The sequence below is a fragment of the Hydractinia symbiolongicarpus genome, chromosome 1 (assembly GCF_029227915.1).
Source record: "Hydractinia symbiolongicarpus strain clone_291-10 chromosome 1, HSymV2.1, whole genome shotgun sequence".
NCBI classification, from domain to species: Eukaryota; Metazoa; Cnidaria; class Hydrozoa; order Anthoathecata; family Hydractiniidae; genus Hydractinia; species Hydractinia symbiolongicarpus.
In genome coordinates, this window is record NC_079875.1 from 19,832,412 (window position 1) to 19,849,629 (window position 17,218).

General features: G+C 30.3%; 1 protein-coding gene across 1 annotated transcript; it reads left to right on the forward strand.

Annotated features, from left to right (window-relative positions):
* The first annotated feature begins 22 nt into the window (after positions 1 to 22).
* LOC130645455 (ELKS/Rab6-interacting/CAST family member 1-like) lies at positions 23 to 16,588 on the forward strand. The gene is made up of 12 exons (XM_057451454.1): positions 23 to 144; positions 863 to 977; positions 5,079 to 5,241; positions 5,984 to 6,098; positions 7,506 to 7,690; positions 10,398 to 10,553; positions 10,948 to 11,025; positions 11,674 to 11,757; positions 12,471 to 12,629; positions 13,957 to 13,987; positions 15,680 to 15,816; positions 15,949 to 16,588. The coding sequence occupies exons 1-12, from the start codon at positions 99 to 101 to the stop codon at positions 16,183 to 16,185; spliced, it is 1,506 nt and encodes a 501-aa protein (XP_057307437.1). The 5' UTR covers positions 23 to 98; the 3' UTR covers positions 16,186 to 16,588.
* Positions 16,589 to 17,218: the final 630 nt, after the last annotated feature.

The following is a 17,218-nucleotide window of genomic DNA, read 5'->3' on the forward strand; positions in this document are numbered from 1 at the left end:
TGAATATGTAATGGAGTATTTTTTTCCAAAACAACGGCCAACGCTTTTTTATGTAATTTGTAATACGTGGACGACTTGCCAACCTTCATGACTTCAAGATGGCGACTATAAACAAATCGAAAAGTCACAACAAAGCCAGATCAGGTAATTTATAGGAGATCAAAGTTTTTATCGTCCTGTTAACATCAAAGTTAATCTTTTTACGTACATTACACCAAGAAAAAATTTCCATAAACGCGTAGCTAGCTACCTCCTGCAGAAAAAAAAGTTGGCTTGATAATGAAAGAGCTTTTTCTGAAAGAGAGAATCATAATGATAATGAAATCAACTTGTATTGGTACTCTAACAGGATAAAATGGCTATTAATAAAAATTAAAGATTTGTAGTGTAGCATAAGATCCAAGTGGAACTGGAATAAAATTTTAATTATATTCTTCTAATTCTTCTTAAAAAATTTCACTAATTTTAAGTGAATTATTTTTTTTTTTGGATAGATTTTTTTTACTGTGGTCTGTTGTTTCTATTTTCTACTTACAGAAATGCTTGTGCATGTGCTAAAAACCGCAAACTTTTTAACTTCTGTATAAATAAATATATGATTTATATAGCTATAGCTATATATATATATGATTTTGCATAATTAATACTAATGCCTTTGATTAATTTTTAGTGGTAGAATATTTTTATTATTTTAAAAATTAATGAAAATACATAAAGAAGAGATAATGACTGTAGCTTCACTTCTCTAATTATAAAAAAAGCTTAGTTACACAAATTTGTATAAGTTTAAATTTTCACAGCTGGTGGAAATAATTGATTTATATATATTGCTTCTTATTTATTTTTATGGCTTTCCGTACAGCATCATCTATTCCTGTGCACAGTCTCCCATATTTAAGTGGCAACATGCATAGTAGTACTTTGTTGAATCATGGACTCAAAGGAAGATCATTTGATACCTGTAATGCTGACAAAAGGTAGGAAAAAAATATTTTTGCAGCTTAAAAAGCACTAAGCAACAAGTTGCTGACCTGCTAAAATCGAAAGCAATTAAAATTTATAGATTTCAATGAACGGGAACATTCTTAATTTTTTCTTTAAACTGCTTTAAAATTTTTTTACTGCTATTAAGAATAGTAGTTTTGATTGATCTATTTTATGTAACAAAATGCAAAGAATATTATGTTTTGATAAAGCTACATCACTATATATATATAAAATGAAATTAGACAATTTTATTAAAGTGTTGTTGGAATGTTCTTTCATCATTTTTGACTATTTTTAGCATTATAAGCCATAGGTGTGGCTAACATTGATAAAGTTGATAAAACTTTTTACCCCAATTGAGTGATTTTTTGTGTATTAACGACTGCGAAAGGTTAATGTCAGCCAGATAAAATCACATTGTCAAGAATAAAAAAATCAATATGTAGGGAACTTAATAGAGTCATGTCCATAACCAGAACCTTTTATGTGTTTTATTTTTCATATCGTTTCTTTAATTTTTAATGGCTTTTATTTTCACCTTTTTTAGTAGAGGAAAAACAATAAAAATGCAATAAATTCTGACAACAATCCTGCTTTAACTTGAAATTTACAATAAAACAAAAATAGCTAAACATATTTTGTAAGGATCTATGTGATTTTATGTGGTTCACATCCAGAAATCATTTTATGATACCTTCTTTTAAATGACATCCACATGATGTCACTTGAAGGTGAGATGTTTTAATCAAACTTCATTAGCAAAAACCTGAAATTATATAGTTTTACAGGATAATAACGTTATTATGTGTATTTCTGTGGCTTAATATGACAATTCATGTTGGTCAAATTTTTCAAACAAATTGTAGTTTGCCTTTTACAAAAAAAAGAGAAACATTAAAGGTTTGGTTTAAACTATAATTTAGAAGTAAATATAGAAGAATGCTGCTGAAAGGTTTGTGTGAAATTTTGTGACTTTGTGATGTTTGCTACTCCCTTGAGAAAAAAAGCAAGTACAATTTATATTCCATAGCACCTTGGTACAATAATGTTCAGTTGGAATCTTAAAGAAAGAATTTTTTATCTGGAAGATAGAGGCTTTTAGATTTGCCTCCTATTGTAAACCAAATAAAAAATGCAGCCACATTTTTGCACATAAAACAAACAGTCATAAAACGAGCCTATGTAGGCCACAAATATAATAATCATAACAAAAAAAGGGTGTTGCAACAATAATAAATTTAAACTTTTGTTTTGTTTAACCACATAACTATTTTACTACACATAATTGGTCCGATTTTCAAAACTAATGAATAATGAGCGCATCGCGCATTTTAGATTTATCGCAACAAATTACCATGAACGAAGATTCAACTGCAAGTGGCCTTATTTTAATAATTAAAAACAAGAGAAATGTTACAAATGTGGCGATTTACCGTAAACAAAGAATCAACTGCGAGTGGCCTAACTAGCTGTCAATATGAAAAGATTAAAATACTTGCATGCTAACAAACTTGTTTTTAAATATTATGCAGCAAGAATTTTTCTTGTGCTGTTTTGAAAGTTATACAGTATATACTTGTGTTGTTTTAAAAGTTATATACAGCAAGTTATACTTGTGCTGTTTAGAAATTTATACAGCAAGTTATTCTCCTTCAACTTAATAATAAAATTCGACCACTGTTAGTTTATTTTATGTTATTATTGTGTAAAGAAAATGGTAATCAAAGTTCGAGCATGTTTTTGAAAGCCCTACACTGGTACACATATTAATATTTTCATTTTCTTTTTATCCATCTTTCAACCTTTTTTGTATCTAAATGTTTTATTAAATTCTGTTTTTACAGACTTTTTACGTTGAGAATTGAATCAAATAAGGATTTTTTTATCTCAAATATTTTTTTTTTATAAGATTGAGTTTAAAATTCAATTTCAAGTTTGAGTTATTACTACCATTTAACGGTAAAAACACCCTAAAAAACCGCTGATACTTAAAATTTATAACAGAGCGTATTCTACCTTGTTTTTATTATTTATCCTAAATGATATCGACTAAGAGTCTTGTCAATATTACATTTTAGGTAGCGTAATTTTGAAGATATTTATTATATGATAATCATAACAATAATATGTCTTTTTTCTTACTTAAATTATTTTACTGATATAAATCACAAAAAAATTAAACTTTTGTTTAAACACGCAACTATTTTTGTGATGATAAATTTGGTGTATAAATTTTTTTTGCTTGTTTTTTTGTTTGAGTTGTCGGAAAACCAGAAATACTACTGTTTATATGAAAATTTTTCGAAAATAATGACTAATTTTAGTTTCATCGCAACAAATTACCATGAACGAAGAATCATTTTCAAGTGGCTTTAACAATAGTGGTCCTAAAGTAATGTTATTGATTCACCTTGTTTAGTATAATTGTAGATTGGCATTCAACTAAGAAAAAATAACCTCATTGATTATCTTCTATTATATTTTTAGGAGTTGGTATGAAAAAAATGTTTGTTTGTTTTTTTGTTGTTCTTTTTCTTTAAAATTTTCAAAAAAATAAGGGTCTGTAGGGCTTGTAGAACAACTAATACAGTTGGAGTCGCTCAATAATTAAAAATATAACCTTGGGTTTTGCAAAGTTTGCTATTGTTTTTACCATAGAAAAATAGCTATATGTATTTAACAATATTGGTTAGCAATAAGAATATAGGTAATAACTATCGCATACATTCAGGTGCTGATCCAGATATTTATGTTGGCCCCTGTGTGTAGCGCTGCAGGCAAAAAAAAATTTCCAGACTTTGTGGAGGGTGTTTAGGTTGGCTAAAATGGTCTTACCTGAAAATTGGAAACTCAAAATATCTCTATAAAACTATTGATATTTCTCAGCCAAAATACAAAATTAATGGCCACCAATTTATTACTGGAAACTATTAATTTTTAGACATTCCTTTCTCGTTTCGACAGATGTCACAAAAATTTACGCAAAGTTAATTTCTTTGATAGAACTAACAAAATTTAGAAGGGCTAGCGTATTCATATCTTCGATCTATATGGCGTTTTGACTGTTTTTAAACAATCTTTTTTGCTATATACGATGCCGTTTTCATAATTTCTAAATAATCTATGACAATTTTTTCGCTTTATATGATCCCCTTTTCATGATTTCTAAATGATCTACGGAGATCCCATTTTGAATTTTGTTAAATGAACCACAGTGATCTTTACATAATTTGATAGTTAATTTCTTTAGAAATAGGGGATGTGTGATATGTGTTATATTAGAATCAACTTTGTAAGGATTTGAACTGGAACTAATTTAACGAAGTGTTAAAACAAATTAATTTTTTTTTGAAATGATTAGGAACGGATGCGAAACTATTTGAAAATGATTATGAAACAAGTTTCAATTCAACAAAGTGATTTGAAACTATGTTGAAATGAATTTAAAAATATGTTTTTTGAATTTTTTTTTAAAATAAAAACGTACATATAGAGATCATTTCAAATAAAATATTATATGAATTAGAATGAATTTTTTTTTAAACAATTGTGGAGACGATCCCTAAAAGCGTTTGCTTGTCATTTTAAAAGGCATAACAGCAAAATGTAAGCTTGGAAGGGAAGAAAAACCAGAAAAACCGTGGTTTTTATGAAATAATAATTTACGTTTATTAAATTTAATTGGTTTTTAATTGGTTTAACATGGATTCAAAATTTATTTAATAATACTTATAACACTGTTACATCATATTACAAATAATATTTTGATTCTATCAAATTGTTTCAGAACTTCTTTTAAATCCTTTTTAAATTGTTTCAAAATCATTTCATTTTTTTAGTCTGTTATAAAATCGTTTCATAAAAAAATATGTAAAATTAATTCGTTTCATGATACGATTATGAAATAATGTAAAAAGGAAATAATGGTATGATTTTCATACAATGAAAATCAATTTAATTTTTATCAAAAATCTTGGGAACTTAAAGTCCTTAAACCTTATGGGAAACGTCAGATTGCTTAAGCTATGTCTACAAAAACAGCCCGTGTAATATCATTCTTAAAGTGCTTTCAATATTTTTTATTTTTCTAGTGTTAATTTGTCTACAGTGGAAAATGAATACATCCGCAACTTGCAGCAACAAATCTATTTTCTTGAGTTGGAATGTGAATATCTTCGTGACCAAACAAAAGAGATCATTGCAGTGCCATCACATTTAACTCATGAAGCAGAAAAAATGATAAAAAAGATTAAAGTATGTTCTAAATGAGAAACTATAGAGTCTGAATGCAGAAAAATCCTTAGACTTTTTATGACTTAAAAGCCTGTAAAGTAGAGTGAAACCTTCAGACATCATACACCTGCTTACATATGTTAAAAAAAGACAATTAGTTTTAAAGAAGACCTCCCACTTTAAAAAAAAAAAATTTAAAAAAGAATCGTGATAGACCTCTGAATTCTTAATCAGTCGTGATTTGAGATTACATCTTGTTGTGTCCAGTAAAATGCTATTCTTAAAGAAAATTGCTAACTTTAGAGTGAAAAGGAAAGGTTGGCAGGCCCCCTTTAAAGCACACTGTTTTAGTGTATAGTTCCCATACATTTTGATTTCTAAAAATTTTTTTCTTTGTCAATCATGTTCCTATTTAGAAAATTAGTGCAAAAATAAAAAAATTGTCTTGATTCCCATAGGAAGTTTAATAACAATAACCAGATTAAATTTATCCCACTTGTGTCTAAAATCTTGTCAAGATATTGAACAAGAAATACAATTTGATTTCACTTGTTTTTTACGGTGTTGTAAGAAATCAAACAGTGAAAAATGTGATCTTTTATTAATAGCCTAGGTAGCATTTTTAGTTGCCACATCTCTTCAAAACTCATAAATTTTCCTTTTGCCAAATTATATTGCTACTATTGCTAACTATATTGTTTATCACTTCTTTTACTGAGGAACGATCCTAATTTCTATTTTTACTGCCAATTTGTTTTTATAGACCATGCAATCCGAGTTGCAACAAAGGAATAAAGAAATTATCACTAATGAAAGCACCATCAACATCTTGCAACATGATAAAGAAGATACTGTTTCCAAGTTACAATTAGCAGAAGGTTTACTTATTTTTGTTTTCGTTAGTTTCGGGAAATTGATGATTGTAAAAAGTAAATTTGAATGTGTTTTTTCTTCACCAGTGGGAAGTCTCTTTTGTTTATAATTTGCTTTAAAAACTATTTTAATCTTCTCCCACATTCCGCCAGTATCTTGTGAAATTTGAAAAATAAAATAATTTGCAGGGACTTTAGTGCAGCCATATTAACAGTAAAGATGCCATTCCAACTACAGGGTCACGAATCCTGAAATAAAATACTATAGTTCTGGTAACTCTGTTCAAACTGTCAGTTTGAAAAAAATCCAATACCCTAAATAATTTTTTTACTGCTAAGTTATATGGCCCAGGTTTGTCTCACAATTTTAAAAGAAAAAAAAAATTTATTCTACCCCTTGTTTTAAGGGGACACCGGATGGGGTAGAAATAAAACCTTATTTATAAAAAGCCAAAAATTGATATTTTGTTTGAATAAGGCCTTTCTTATACAAGAACAACAACAAGTCAGACAATTAGAATTAAATTTCGTCATGATCAGCAATTATGAAAAGTTCCAGTTAGCATTTACAATGATTGTATTGACAATATGGAAGCACTTTTCCTCACATTGTCAGACTGGAAAATGTTTTAACATACAACCATAAAAAATGATTGTATAAATATGAAAGAGGATTGTGTTGTTCAAACAATATTCTATTTTGTTTTGCATATTTAAATTGCATAGTTAAAATCAAGAGTTATGCAACACATGTGAACTTAACAATACAATTTAAAACAAGTAGTTAATCTGTCTTCTTTTATCGCAGGGGTTATACTCTCTCAATCTCTAACATTACAAAATTTTGGCCTGAATTAAGCAAAAGCTTTATCAGTCATTCCAAATTTATTTTTTTATTTCTAATTTTGTGCAATCTAATTTTTGTGCACCATCAAAAAAGAAATGTTTCGTATTTATGAAACTTTCATGCAGCCAAATGCATGAAAAATTTAGTATTCCGTACAACTAATTCTTCTTACAGTGGCTCTGTAAGAAAATTAAATGTGTGCTATAATTTAGTAATTTATAAGGTTTATAAAAAAGTGATATGTTACTGGATGTCTTTCCTATTGCTTTTAAAATTTTCTCTTGGCTGTTTAACGCACATAAAATATGCAATACTAGTCGTTAGCCACGGGTTCGCCCGTCACAGCTAAGCTACCATTTTGCGTGACAGACAGACGGACGGACGGACAGACAGACAGACAGACATATACGGCATTATAATATAGATATGGAAAATGTCTTTGTATAATTGTTATAAAGCAAGATTTTAATTAAAACAAATAGCGCCCTAATTTAACTTTAGATTTAATATAAATACGAACAAAAATATTACATTCAAACTAATTTAGCTACTATAATCTACTTTAGAAACATTTTCATCTGAGAAAAGAGAATTGATAAGTGAGGTAGTCAATTTAAAAAAACAAGTTGAGCGGCATAAGTTGGATGCAATGCGAAGAGTTACTGACATAGAAAAGTACAAATCTGATACTGATACCGCAATGCTGAAGCTAAATGAAGCAGAAAACAAAATTAACATTCTTCGAAGTGAGGTAAAGATATAATAACTCATATCTGATCATAGTTAGCTACATTTGTGTTTGTTATATGGTACATGGCCTAGCGGTTTTGGAGTTCACTTGTGGTTTAGTTCACAGTGAAAACATGTTTAGCAAGTGCCTTTACAAGGCACTAAAATATTGAGAAAACACTCAGTGGTGTCACTTTGTTATTTGAGAAACCGTAGCAGCTTCTCATACAACTGAGAAGTCATGTAATTTACTGCCTTAATATACCCATTTCCACATCATTTCGTTTCGCAAAATATACATACTAAAAATACCAAATAACATGAAAACAAGATTAGTTATGAGCAAACTTTAAGTTTTCAGGAAAGTAGTGCATAAATGCTTTGTTTATATGCATTATTTGCGAAATTAGTTTGTTATACAATCTAATTATTTAAATGGGGTAATAATATGGTATAATAGCATGTCTCCGCCAGAAACTTGGCAGTTTCTATAGTTTGTTTTTCATTCTTCGTGTTAACTGAGCTAGGTATACTGGCTAGCTTTGAATATGATGATATGAGTAGCTGTGTTATTCACTCGCAAATGCGAAATTTCAATTTGTTTATCAAAATTGGTGGTGTTGCTGGCATATCCTGTGTCTTCAGTTATTGAGTGTATCTTTTTTACAAATATCTGCAAAAATAACATTAACTAGGTTTACTACCAGTTGACCTATATTGTAAGGGGTTTTACCCCATTTATTTTTTCCCAAGTAAAACAACAAGGTTAGTTTTAACAGTATTCAAAGCTCATAAATCACAAATTTGTGATATCAGAAATAGCATACTAATTTGACTTTTTTATTGTGATGGGGCAAGTTGGACTTTAAACCCCTTGTTCTCAGTGTTGAAGTGTTACAGCTTTTATTGGGATGTTCTCGCTTTTTTTTGTCACAGTTTAAGCCATTGGCCTAGGTCGTATTTTGAAGGAGAAAAAATTAATTAAAATTCCAAAATATGTCAAAATAAAACTAATTTGTAAATCATAACACAGCGTGATGTTGACAACAGGAGTGATAATGCTAATTCTGAAACTTTGTATTGAGAGAGTTACCATCTTAGTATATTAAAAATATTTAACGTATGCTTAATAAGTACCGCTAAGGTATAATGAGTTAAGTCAAACAATCGAATTAAATGCAAAACTCCTTATAATTTGTTTCGTAAAAAAATATATGTTTTCTACGAGGAGAAAATTATGGAACAAATTTACCAACAAGTTCTCGTTTTTCAAGAAAACAATAACTTTGCTCAGCGAGTTTTAACCAATCAGGAAAAAAATATCAGCTTTTTGCACTGTAGAATGGGAAAATAAGTAAAAATTGCACTCGTTTTTCGGTAGAAATTAAAATATAGTGTATATTTCGCATAGATTAGCCAATCACAGTTTGAGAAAAACTCTAACCATATGATAACTAGTATTATATAAAAGGAACAAAACTAAATACGAACCTAGTCTTTAAGAGCATTAAGGCTGAAATTTAAGCATTTTGATAGCTTTTAAAAAAAGATATGTGCATATATATAAGATAAGTTAGAAAAAACCTTAAAAAATAGAGTGCCTTTTGAGAAAAAAAAGAAAAAAGGCTTTTTTATATGTGGAGATGATACAAATGTACAATTATTGACAGTCAGTAAGAGAGAGAGAGAGTAGTGGCGGAGGGAGTGTGACAGTTACATAATCGCAACAGCCAATAGTTTGAAAATATTAATTTTAAATATCATTTGATGGAACATGTTGAAAATGCATTGTTAATTACTCATTCAACTAAGCTATATAGCTACAACCCTGGAAAAATATTTGGGAAATTGTGATAAGAACATCTTGCTTTTTTGCATTATTCTTGATGTTGCAATCACTTTCCCCTCTTCCCACACACAGTTCATTTTACTTATACTCATAATGTTTCTGAAGTACATATTCCATCTGCAACATTAACTTTTGGGAAGGGAAGAGCTTAAAATGAAATAGCTAGCTTAGCTGGCTACTTGCTGTTTTGCCTGTAGCTATACTTGCTGGTTACTAGCAAGCTAATTGTACTTTTCTGATCTGATCAGAGTAATATAAAATGCAAATGAGCATTTAGTAAGGTGAAAACAACATGAGTTTAAGTTAGGTTTACCTAGCTAGCTAGCATACAGCAGAAGATAATTATTAGAATTTACAATATTTTAACCTTTTTGTCACACCACCACTACCAACACCCTCTTTATAATTGTGTTAACTACGATTTGCGAACCCTAACTGCTAGTTGAAATCTTCGAAAGTCAAAATTTTATTGATACATTCTTCAAACTTGCATGTAAACAACCAGCATCCTAAAATTTGCTAATCTCGTTTTCATGTTATTCTGCACGTTCACAGGCCTATTTGGCAGATTAAAAATAAACATGGAATTAGGTCTATTCTCCGATTTGCAAAAGTTTGATAGCCATGGCTAGTTCAGGCCGTGGCTATCAAAATTTCTTTAGTGGGCTCCAAAGGGCCTTCTATAACTTTAAGGTCAATTTATTTATTTGTTTGTTTGCTGTTTGTTTGTTTATTTGTTTGTTTGTTTGTTTGTTTGTTTGTTTGTTTGGATTGTTTGTTTTATAGTATTTTGACAAATATTCTTACACAAACGTTGTAGATGATAAACAATCTTATATCATTTTTTTTTTATCTGACATCAATTTTTTTCTCGTTTCAGCTCAATGAAAAGACTGAGCAGTTTAACAGAATGCGGGTGGCGTTTGAAGAGAAAAGAGCACAGTGTTTAAAAACACAAACAGAGTTTAAAGAACTCGAAGAACGTTACTTTCATTCCAAAGTCCTTAATAAAGAAAAAGTTGATGGGGGGCTTCAGGTAATACATAGCGAAATTGATATTTACAAAACCAATCTGCCAAAATCTGAGAAATAGTTAATGGAGGAGTAAAAATCAGAAAATATCATTTACCAGTTGTATCCGTCATTTTTTGCTTAGTTCAGGGGTTTTTTATTCACAAAATATTTAATGATAATGTCGCGTTGACAGATAAAAGTTTGCAATAAATGAATTTCATTCAACAAGCCGTTAGGATGTGTTGTAGTTATGGTTTATATAGCCATATTTGCGAATATAATATATAAATGTCTTCAGTGTAATGACTCTCAAAATTGCGAATTTTGCCTGGGATTTTCTGTATTATGACATAAGTACACGCTCCTGTTTAGTGAGGACCCAACTTTATTCATGTCCTTGTGAATGTTGCATCTAGGCTGAACTAAAAAATCTGCGTTATGATGTTCGTGAGAAAGAGTTACAAGCTGAACAAGATCGCACACTCAGGCTGAAAGTAAGTGTTATGTTTGTTCCATGAGAGTGGAATGGTAGTTTTACGCTGTTGGTAACCATACAAGCTTACACTATCGAAAGATTTCTTCAATTTATAATCGGATATGTAAAGCAAACATACAAGTTTTCTATAGTCTTAGATTTGTGACGTGTGTTTAATCCGTCAGCCTTTGAAAATATGCACGGGAATTCGCCTATCGTACATGGTTCTTGCATTATTATTTAACATGTTAACCTGTTAACATGAAGTAACGAAATTACTCTGCGGTGCTTTACAATAAAACTGTTCCGCAACCATTTTAAAGACACAGAGACGATATTAATAAGGGCGGCTAGTCGTTAGCCCGTAAATATATTCACGGAAATTAGCTCGTTTTTTTGCATAAAATTTTTTTGTATCTAATATATCAGTGAACCATATAAAAATTAGCCATAAAGGAAAAGTCTGACTAAGATCTTATTTTTTGCAAAGAAACCAAAAAGCAGAATTAAAAAGTGACAGACAGATCCATTTTGTCAAACTGACATGACACACCATATTAAGTTAATAACTAGGGGTTGGAAAAGGGGGGAATTTGAAAAAATAAAGAATCAGCCTTCAGGGCCAATTATTTAGCACTTATGGTGCATCACTGTACTAATATTATAGATAGCGGATGATTGTGCGGCCCTGGTAAAAGAAAATGCTGCATTGTCGTCACAAGTGATCGAACTTCGAAAGCAGTTGGATTCAGTAAGTAGCTATAGAGAATTGTTTTCGGGTTTTTATATTCTAGTATAAAAAACTCCAACAATTTCATTAGTTACGTTTCATTTTAACTGGTTAATGAAGTAAAGTGGTACTATATCGATAATAAATAACACTTAAAAAATTTAAGCGGCCTTCTCTAAACCTTCTCTTATTTCTTAATGATTATTGGAATTTATTTTGTGAATTTAAAAATCGAACGATCGTGAATTATTCATTTTATTCAAACGTGGTTTTGCCTTGTGGCTTCGAGATAACAACTTAAAAAATTTTCCAATAGGGTTGTCAATAAAGTTGATTTTTGAGATTAGATGCACTGTAAAATACAAAGCTCTCGTTAAACGAGCACACATTTGCGAGCTCCGTCTGTACCTTTTACCTTGCGTTTTGTATTTTACGGTGCAACGATATATATGTGGTGTGTATATACCGTATTCTCTCATCTCATACGAAAAAACATTCTCGGGAGAAACTCGCTGAATTTTCTAAAGATGACGAAAATTTGGTTTGTCGAAAAATTTTTGTTCAAATATAAATTTATGAATAAATGAGACTCTTCATTCTCTTTGTAATAAAGTTAAGGTAGAGTATAAATTCTAACAAAAGCGCTTCTTTACAAAATTTTGCTCCAATTTTTTGCAAAGAGGATTGTCCTTAAGTTCGGAATGTATAGTTTATAGCTATTGGTTGTATTTTAGGAAAGTGAATTCAATGAAAAATGCTCGTACCGCACACGAGTAAACATACAGGAACTTGTGACGTTAAAAGAAGAACGTCGACATATTGAAAGAGAACTGGAACGATGGAAAGAACAAGTTCAAATTGAACAGGAAAAATACAGAAAATTATTAGACAAGGTAAACTTTTTCAGGGTTTTTCCCTACACGACCATCTTTCTCTACGATTTTACATTCGAGCATCCATTTTAAGCAAATTTAAAAACAAAAAACTACGAAGAAGTGACATGCATAAAAAAGCGAGTTATTGTTATAATAACACGCAAAATATGTCCATGCCTAATAGAATAGCAATAACATATACTTTGTTTATATATTTTGTAACTACCAAAAATACAAGAATGCGAGTTAACAATTAACACACAAAGATTTGACTTACAAATAATGTAATACGCAAAAATGCTACTTAACAAAAAAATGCGTGTTAAAAATTAACATGCAAAAAATTTAACACACACAAATGCCGGATATTAAAAAATTCGTGTTAACACTCCCTCGTGGTTGATAAAAATTTTTGAGATGAAGAGCATATGATAAATCATATAAACAAATATGAAGGAGCTATTCCATGAACCGACCACAGTTGGTAAACAATTTCTTTTTATGAAAAACCAGACGTGAAGTAATCTTTTATGATATCTCGACAAAACCATTCCACGTTGCAAGACGAAATATCTCTTCGACAAAAAACAAACACTTGCTTTTCGTGTGTCTCCACCAACAATCATCACCATAAGGTTCCACGTGCGCCGAATAAACGGGTACCTATAAGGAGGAGCGTTGTACCATTTAAGAAAGACACTTAGCAACAATAGTTCCATTCATGAACTCGCACTTATGTGTTAGCAATAACTCGCATTTTTGGTTCTTAATAATAACAAGCAATTTCGCGTGTTAACAATAACTCCCATTTTTGCGTGTTAATAATAACTCGCATTTTTGCGTGTTAAATATACTAGTGAGTGAAATATTTGCGTTATACTGATTTAAATTAAATCTAACATTCTCATATGTTAGTGGTATATTTGCATGTTAATCATATAACTCATTAATATTGTATATTTCGCGTGTTATTATAACAATAACTCGCTCTTTATGGGATGTCACTTATGGACCACGGTAAGAAACCCACGTTTAAATGTTTAAATGTTTAAAAGTAATACAATACTAAACAGATCAACGCGAAAATTCGCGAGTAAAATTAAATCTTAATGCCGACGCTGTAGAGATGTTTCGCCAAAAAACAAATATTCTACCAATGTAAAACTCGCAAAAAAAATTCGCGAAAATTCTCCTATACGAAAAACTTTCATATACAGAATTTTCGTATGCGCTAACTTTCACGAGTCGGAAATTATCTGTATTTTCGCGAAAAAAAACTAGCAATTTTTGTGTTTAAAATGACAGCCTAAATAGGATTGCATGAATTTATTTATTTTTCATTTAGTTTACCTACGAGGAGGACAATTATACGAAAGGTATTAGATAACATCTTGAATAAAGTTCTGCGATTGTGTAATACTTCTAAAAATTTTCCATAGTAAAATATAATATTTCACTTAAAGAATACCGTAAATGCTTGCTTAAGTGCCCACTCGTATAAGCGCCCAACCTTTTTTGTAATTATTTTTATAAGCACCCTTCTTGTTCAAATATCTCGGAAATTAGAAAAAACGACTTTTTACTAAATATCAGCTTTCTGCTTAAAAATATCCACAGCATGAAATTTCATGTCAAAATGTTTTTATCCATGTTTGTTCATTATTACATTGACATAAAGGAGATTTAACAATAAACATTTACCCTCAGAGACATGTTATTTATACTTCTTACATATACAGTACAGTAAAGGAGAGACGAACTGTGCTGTGGCGCGGCTACTCAATAAAAGTTCACGATCAGTGTTAATTTTGAAAACCAGACCTACTTGCATGGTCTGCTCCATAAAATATATTAATCAAATGTTACAAAAAAAAGTTCTAAATAAAGACTAAGAACGTTTTAATATTGAAAATATTCGTAAAGAGTTAAAAAAAAAAATTTAGTTGAATTTTCACCAAAAAACTCTACAAAACAGCAACAGAGTAGACCCAAAAGATAAATCAGTCTGTTCGAATAGTGCTGAATTATGTTCATTTGCCAAACGGATGGCTAAATTAAAAAAACAATGGAATATATTTCTCTTTATTGCAATGGTCACGTGTCAATACACAAATTAATTAAACAAGAAAAAGTTGAAGATCAAAATAGCAAATGTGGGCTAAACAATATGTGACGAAAATATTATTTTATTAGTTTACACTACTGAACTTACTGAACTAATGGTAAAGAAAGTAAAGATTCGTGAATAAAGATGAAGTCACCATATTGCGCGTTCGAAATTTATAAAATGCTGTTGCCACTATAGTACGTAAAATATTCTTGGTTATCTTAAGTCAAAGAACTTATTTTTGATGTTTACTGGTTGGTACATTCAAAACATACTTATTTGTACCCCTTGCAGCCATGGAAATTCTGTAAAACTGTTGTTAGGAAGATATATAGATATTGTGTTGTGAAATATTGTTTTTTTTTTTTTTGTTATTAAAGTAGTTACCTTAGTAGATTTTAGGGTTTAGAAATCTATAAAAAAATCTCCCGCTTAAAATTTATTTTCTGGCAACCACAAAATAAATTTTTGTCCGCCTCCCCAAACAAATCTTCCGGTGCCTTGAATTTGGTCTTATATTATATATTATATTTTGTGCCGGTTAATTCGAACTCTGTTTTTAACATTTTGCTAATTCGAACAGATTTTTGGTCCCTAGATTAAAAAACGCTCGTTAATTCGAACTTTTGGCACTCATAATCTAAAACTTTAATTGAAATAAAGACATCTTTAATCTTTTTAAAGTCAATATTTTTAATCATCGAGCGCTTCACCGAGCATTTACGGTACGCTCGGTTTAGAATTTAACCCCCTAACCTGGGTTCTCTAAACCAAACCTTTTAAACGTTTTAGTTCTTTAATCCGAATCGTTTAAGCGAAAGAAATTATTATTACACGTTTTGGAAATTCTTACACTGTAAAAATGTTTTACGTAAACACAGAAAGCTGTCTCTTTGACCTTTATTTATGAAGTTGTTTTTTTGGAAAACGTATTAATTTTTTATTTTTTTTCAATCGATAGCAAAATTGCAAAGAAGCAAACTAAAAGCAGAGCTGGAGGAATTGGAAGGTATAGAATCAGCTGAAGCCAAAGAAAATGTTCACTTGCGAAGAGATAATATTCTTTTAACTGATCAAGTTACTGAACTAAGAGATAAGGTAACTATATCATCTGTATGTAATTGAGAACTGCGTTTTCAAGGTGATTGCTTGTTTTGTTTTTGTGAGGTTTTTGTTACATTTAAATTACATTTATTTTTAAATGTTTAACGTTTTCATGTTTTGTTTTAGTTACGCTCAAAAACGGAAGAAGTAGAAGATTTACAGGTACAGATGCAGCGCTTGGAATCCAATTGCGATACATTAAAGACCAAGTTAGACTACAGGTCAAGTTTTGATCAAATCAAATGGGAGGAATTCGAGCGTATGGCTGATCATATGAAACAATTCTCGCGTAGTATTTCGCCAATTCGACACAGCGTTTCAGGCACGCCTTTAAAAATTAAGACATTAGAAGTAGATTCTTGATTGTGTTAATATGCTTGTTTTATGTGGTATTTTGAAATAGCTACAACAAACCACGTGATTTGAAGCGAATTTGGCGTTGTCGTCTTTTAAGGCTATAATATTTATTCCAAATTTTCGATTTTGATAGTTTTTTTATTCGTCTAAAAATATATTAATTTGAAATTTGATTCGGTTTGGCGTTTTAAAAAAGTCTTTGCCAAAGTAACGCGAGCCTGCATATTTCCATTACATTCAACTGTGGCGTTAGCAAATAGACAAATTAATTGTCGGTGTATTTCGGGCGTATTTTTTAAAGACGTGTTTTATTCGTGTTAATAATTTTTAAACGGTTTAATTTTGTGACATTTTTCAGGATAACTTGATGTATTTGTAAACAAATCGTAATATATACTCAAGTTTCTTATAGATCGTATTTCTTCCACCATGCATTTTTTCTTTCATTCCAATAGACTAGTGTAGATTGAGCAGAATAACATTTGCATAGGTGGTCATTTTGAACTTCAGATTGAGCGTCCACTGTATTAAAAGAAAAGTTTTGATTAACACAAGTTAATCAAATTGGTGCAAATTTAATCTGTTTATTGAAAGAAGTTTAATATTTATTGAATACCCACTAATTAAATTTCGGTTATTTTAGTCAAATGATGACGAATCGAAGTTTGGCATGAAATTGTGGAGTCGGTTCGAAATGGAATCCAGACTAGGTGAATTTAGACTTTTTCACACAATCCGCAGGAATGTGTGTTTGGTTTAACCTTTCTTCGTCTCGGAATAAATATGAACACATTGGTGAATATTTTACGCGGAGCCAATTCATGTGCGAGATTACATAAGAAACTCGCCGAGGCGGTGAAAATTTTATTTATAAAGCGGTTAATTCTCTCAATTGACATTGATTTTTAAATGAATGTCTTAAGACCTAGTGCTCATAATGTTGTATTTATTATAGTGTAGTTAAGTCTAGCTTAAGATAAACGTATTTCATATTCCTGTACAAGTTACCGACTCACACCTTAGGTGGCTAGTGTTTGGA

Coding starts and splice junctions, on each gene's coding strand:
- LOC130645455 (XM_057451454.1), top strand. CDS start 99: ATGGCGACTATAAACAAATCGAAAAGTCACAACAAAGCCAGATCAG. Junction 978..5,078: donor ACCTGTAATGCTGACAAAAG/GTAGGAAAAAAA, acceptor TTATTTTTCTAG/TGTTAATTTGTCTACAGTGG. Junction 6,099..7,505: donor CAAGTTACAATTAGCAGAAG/GTTTACTTATTT, acceptor AATCTACTTTAG/AAACATTTTCATCTGAGAAA.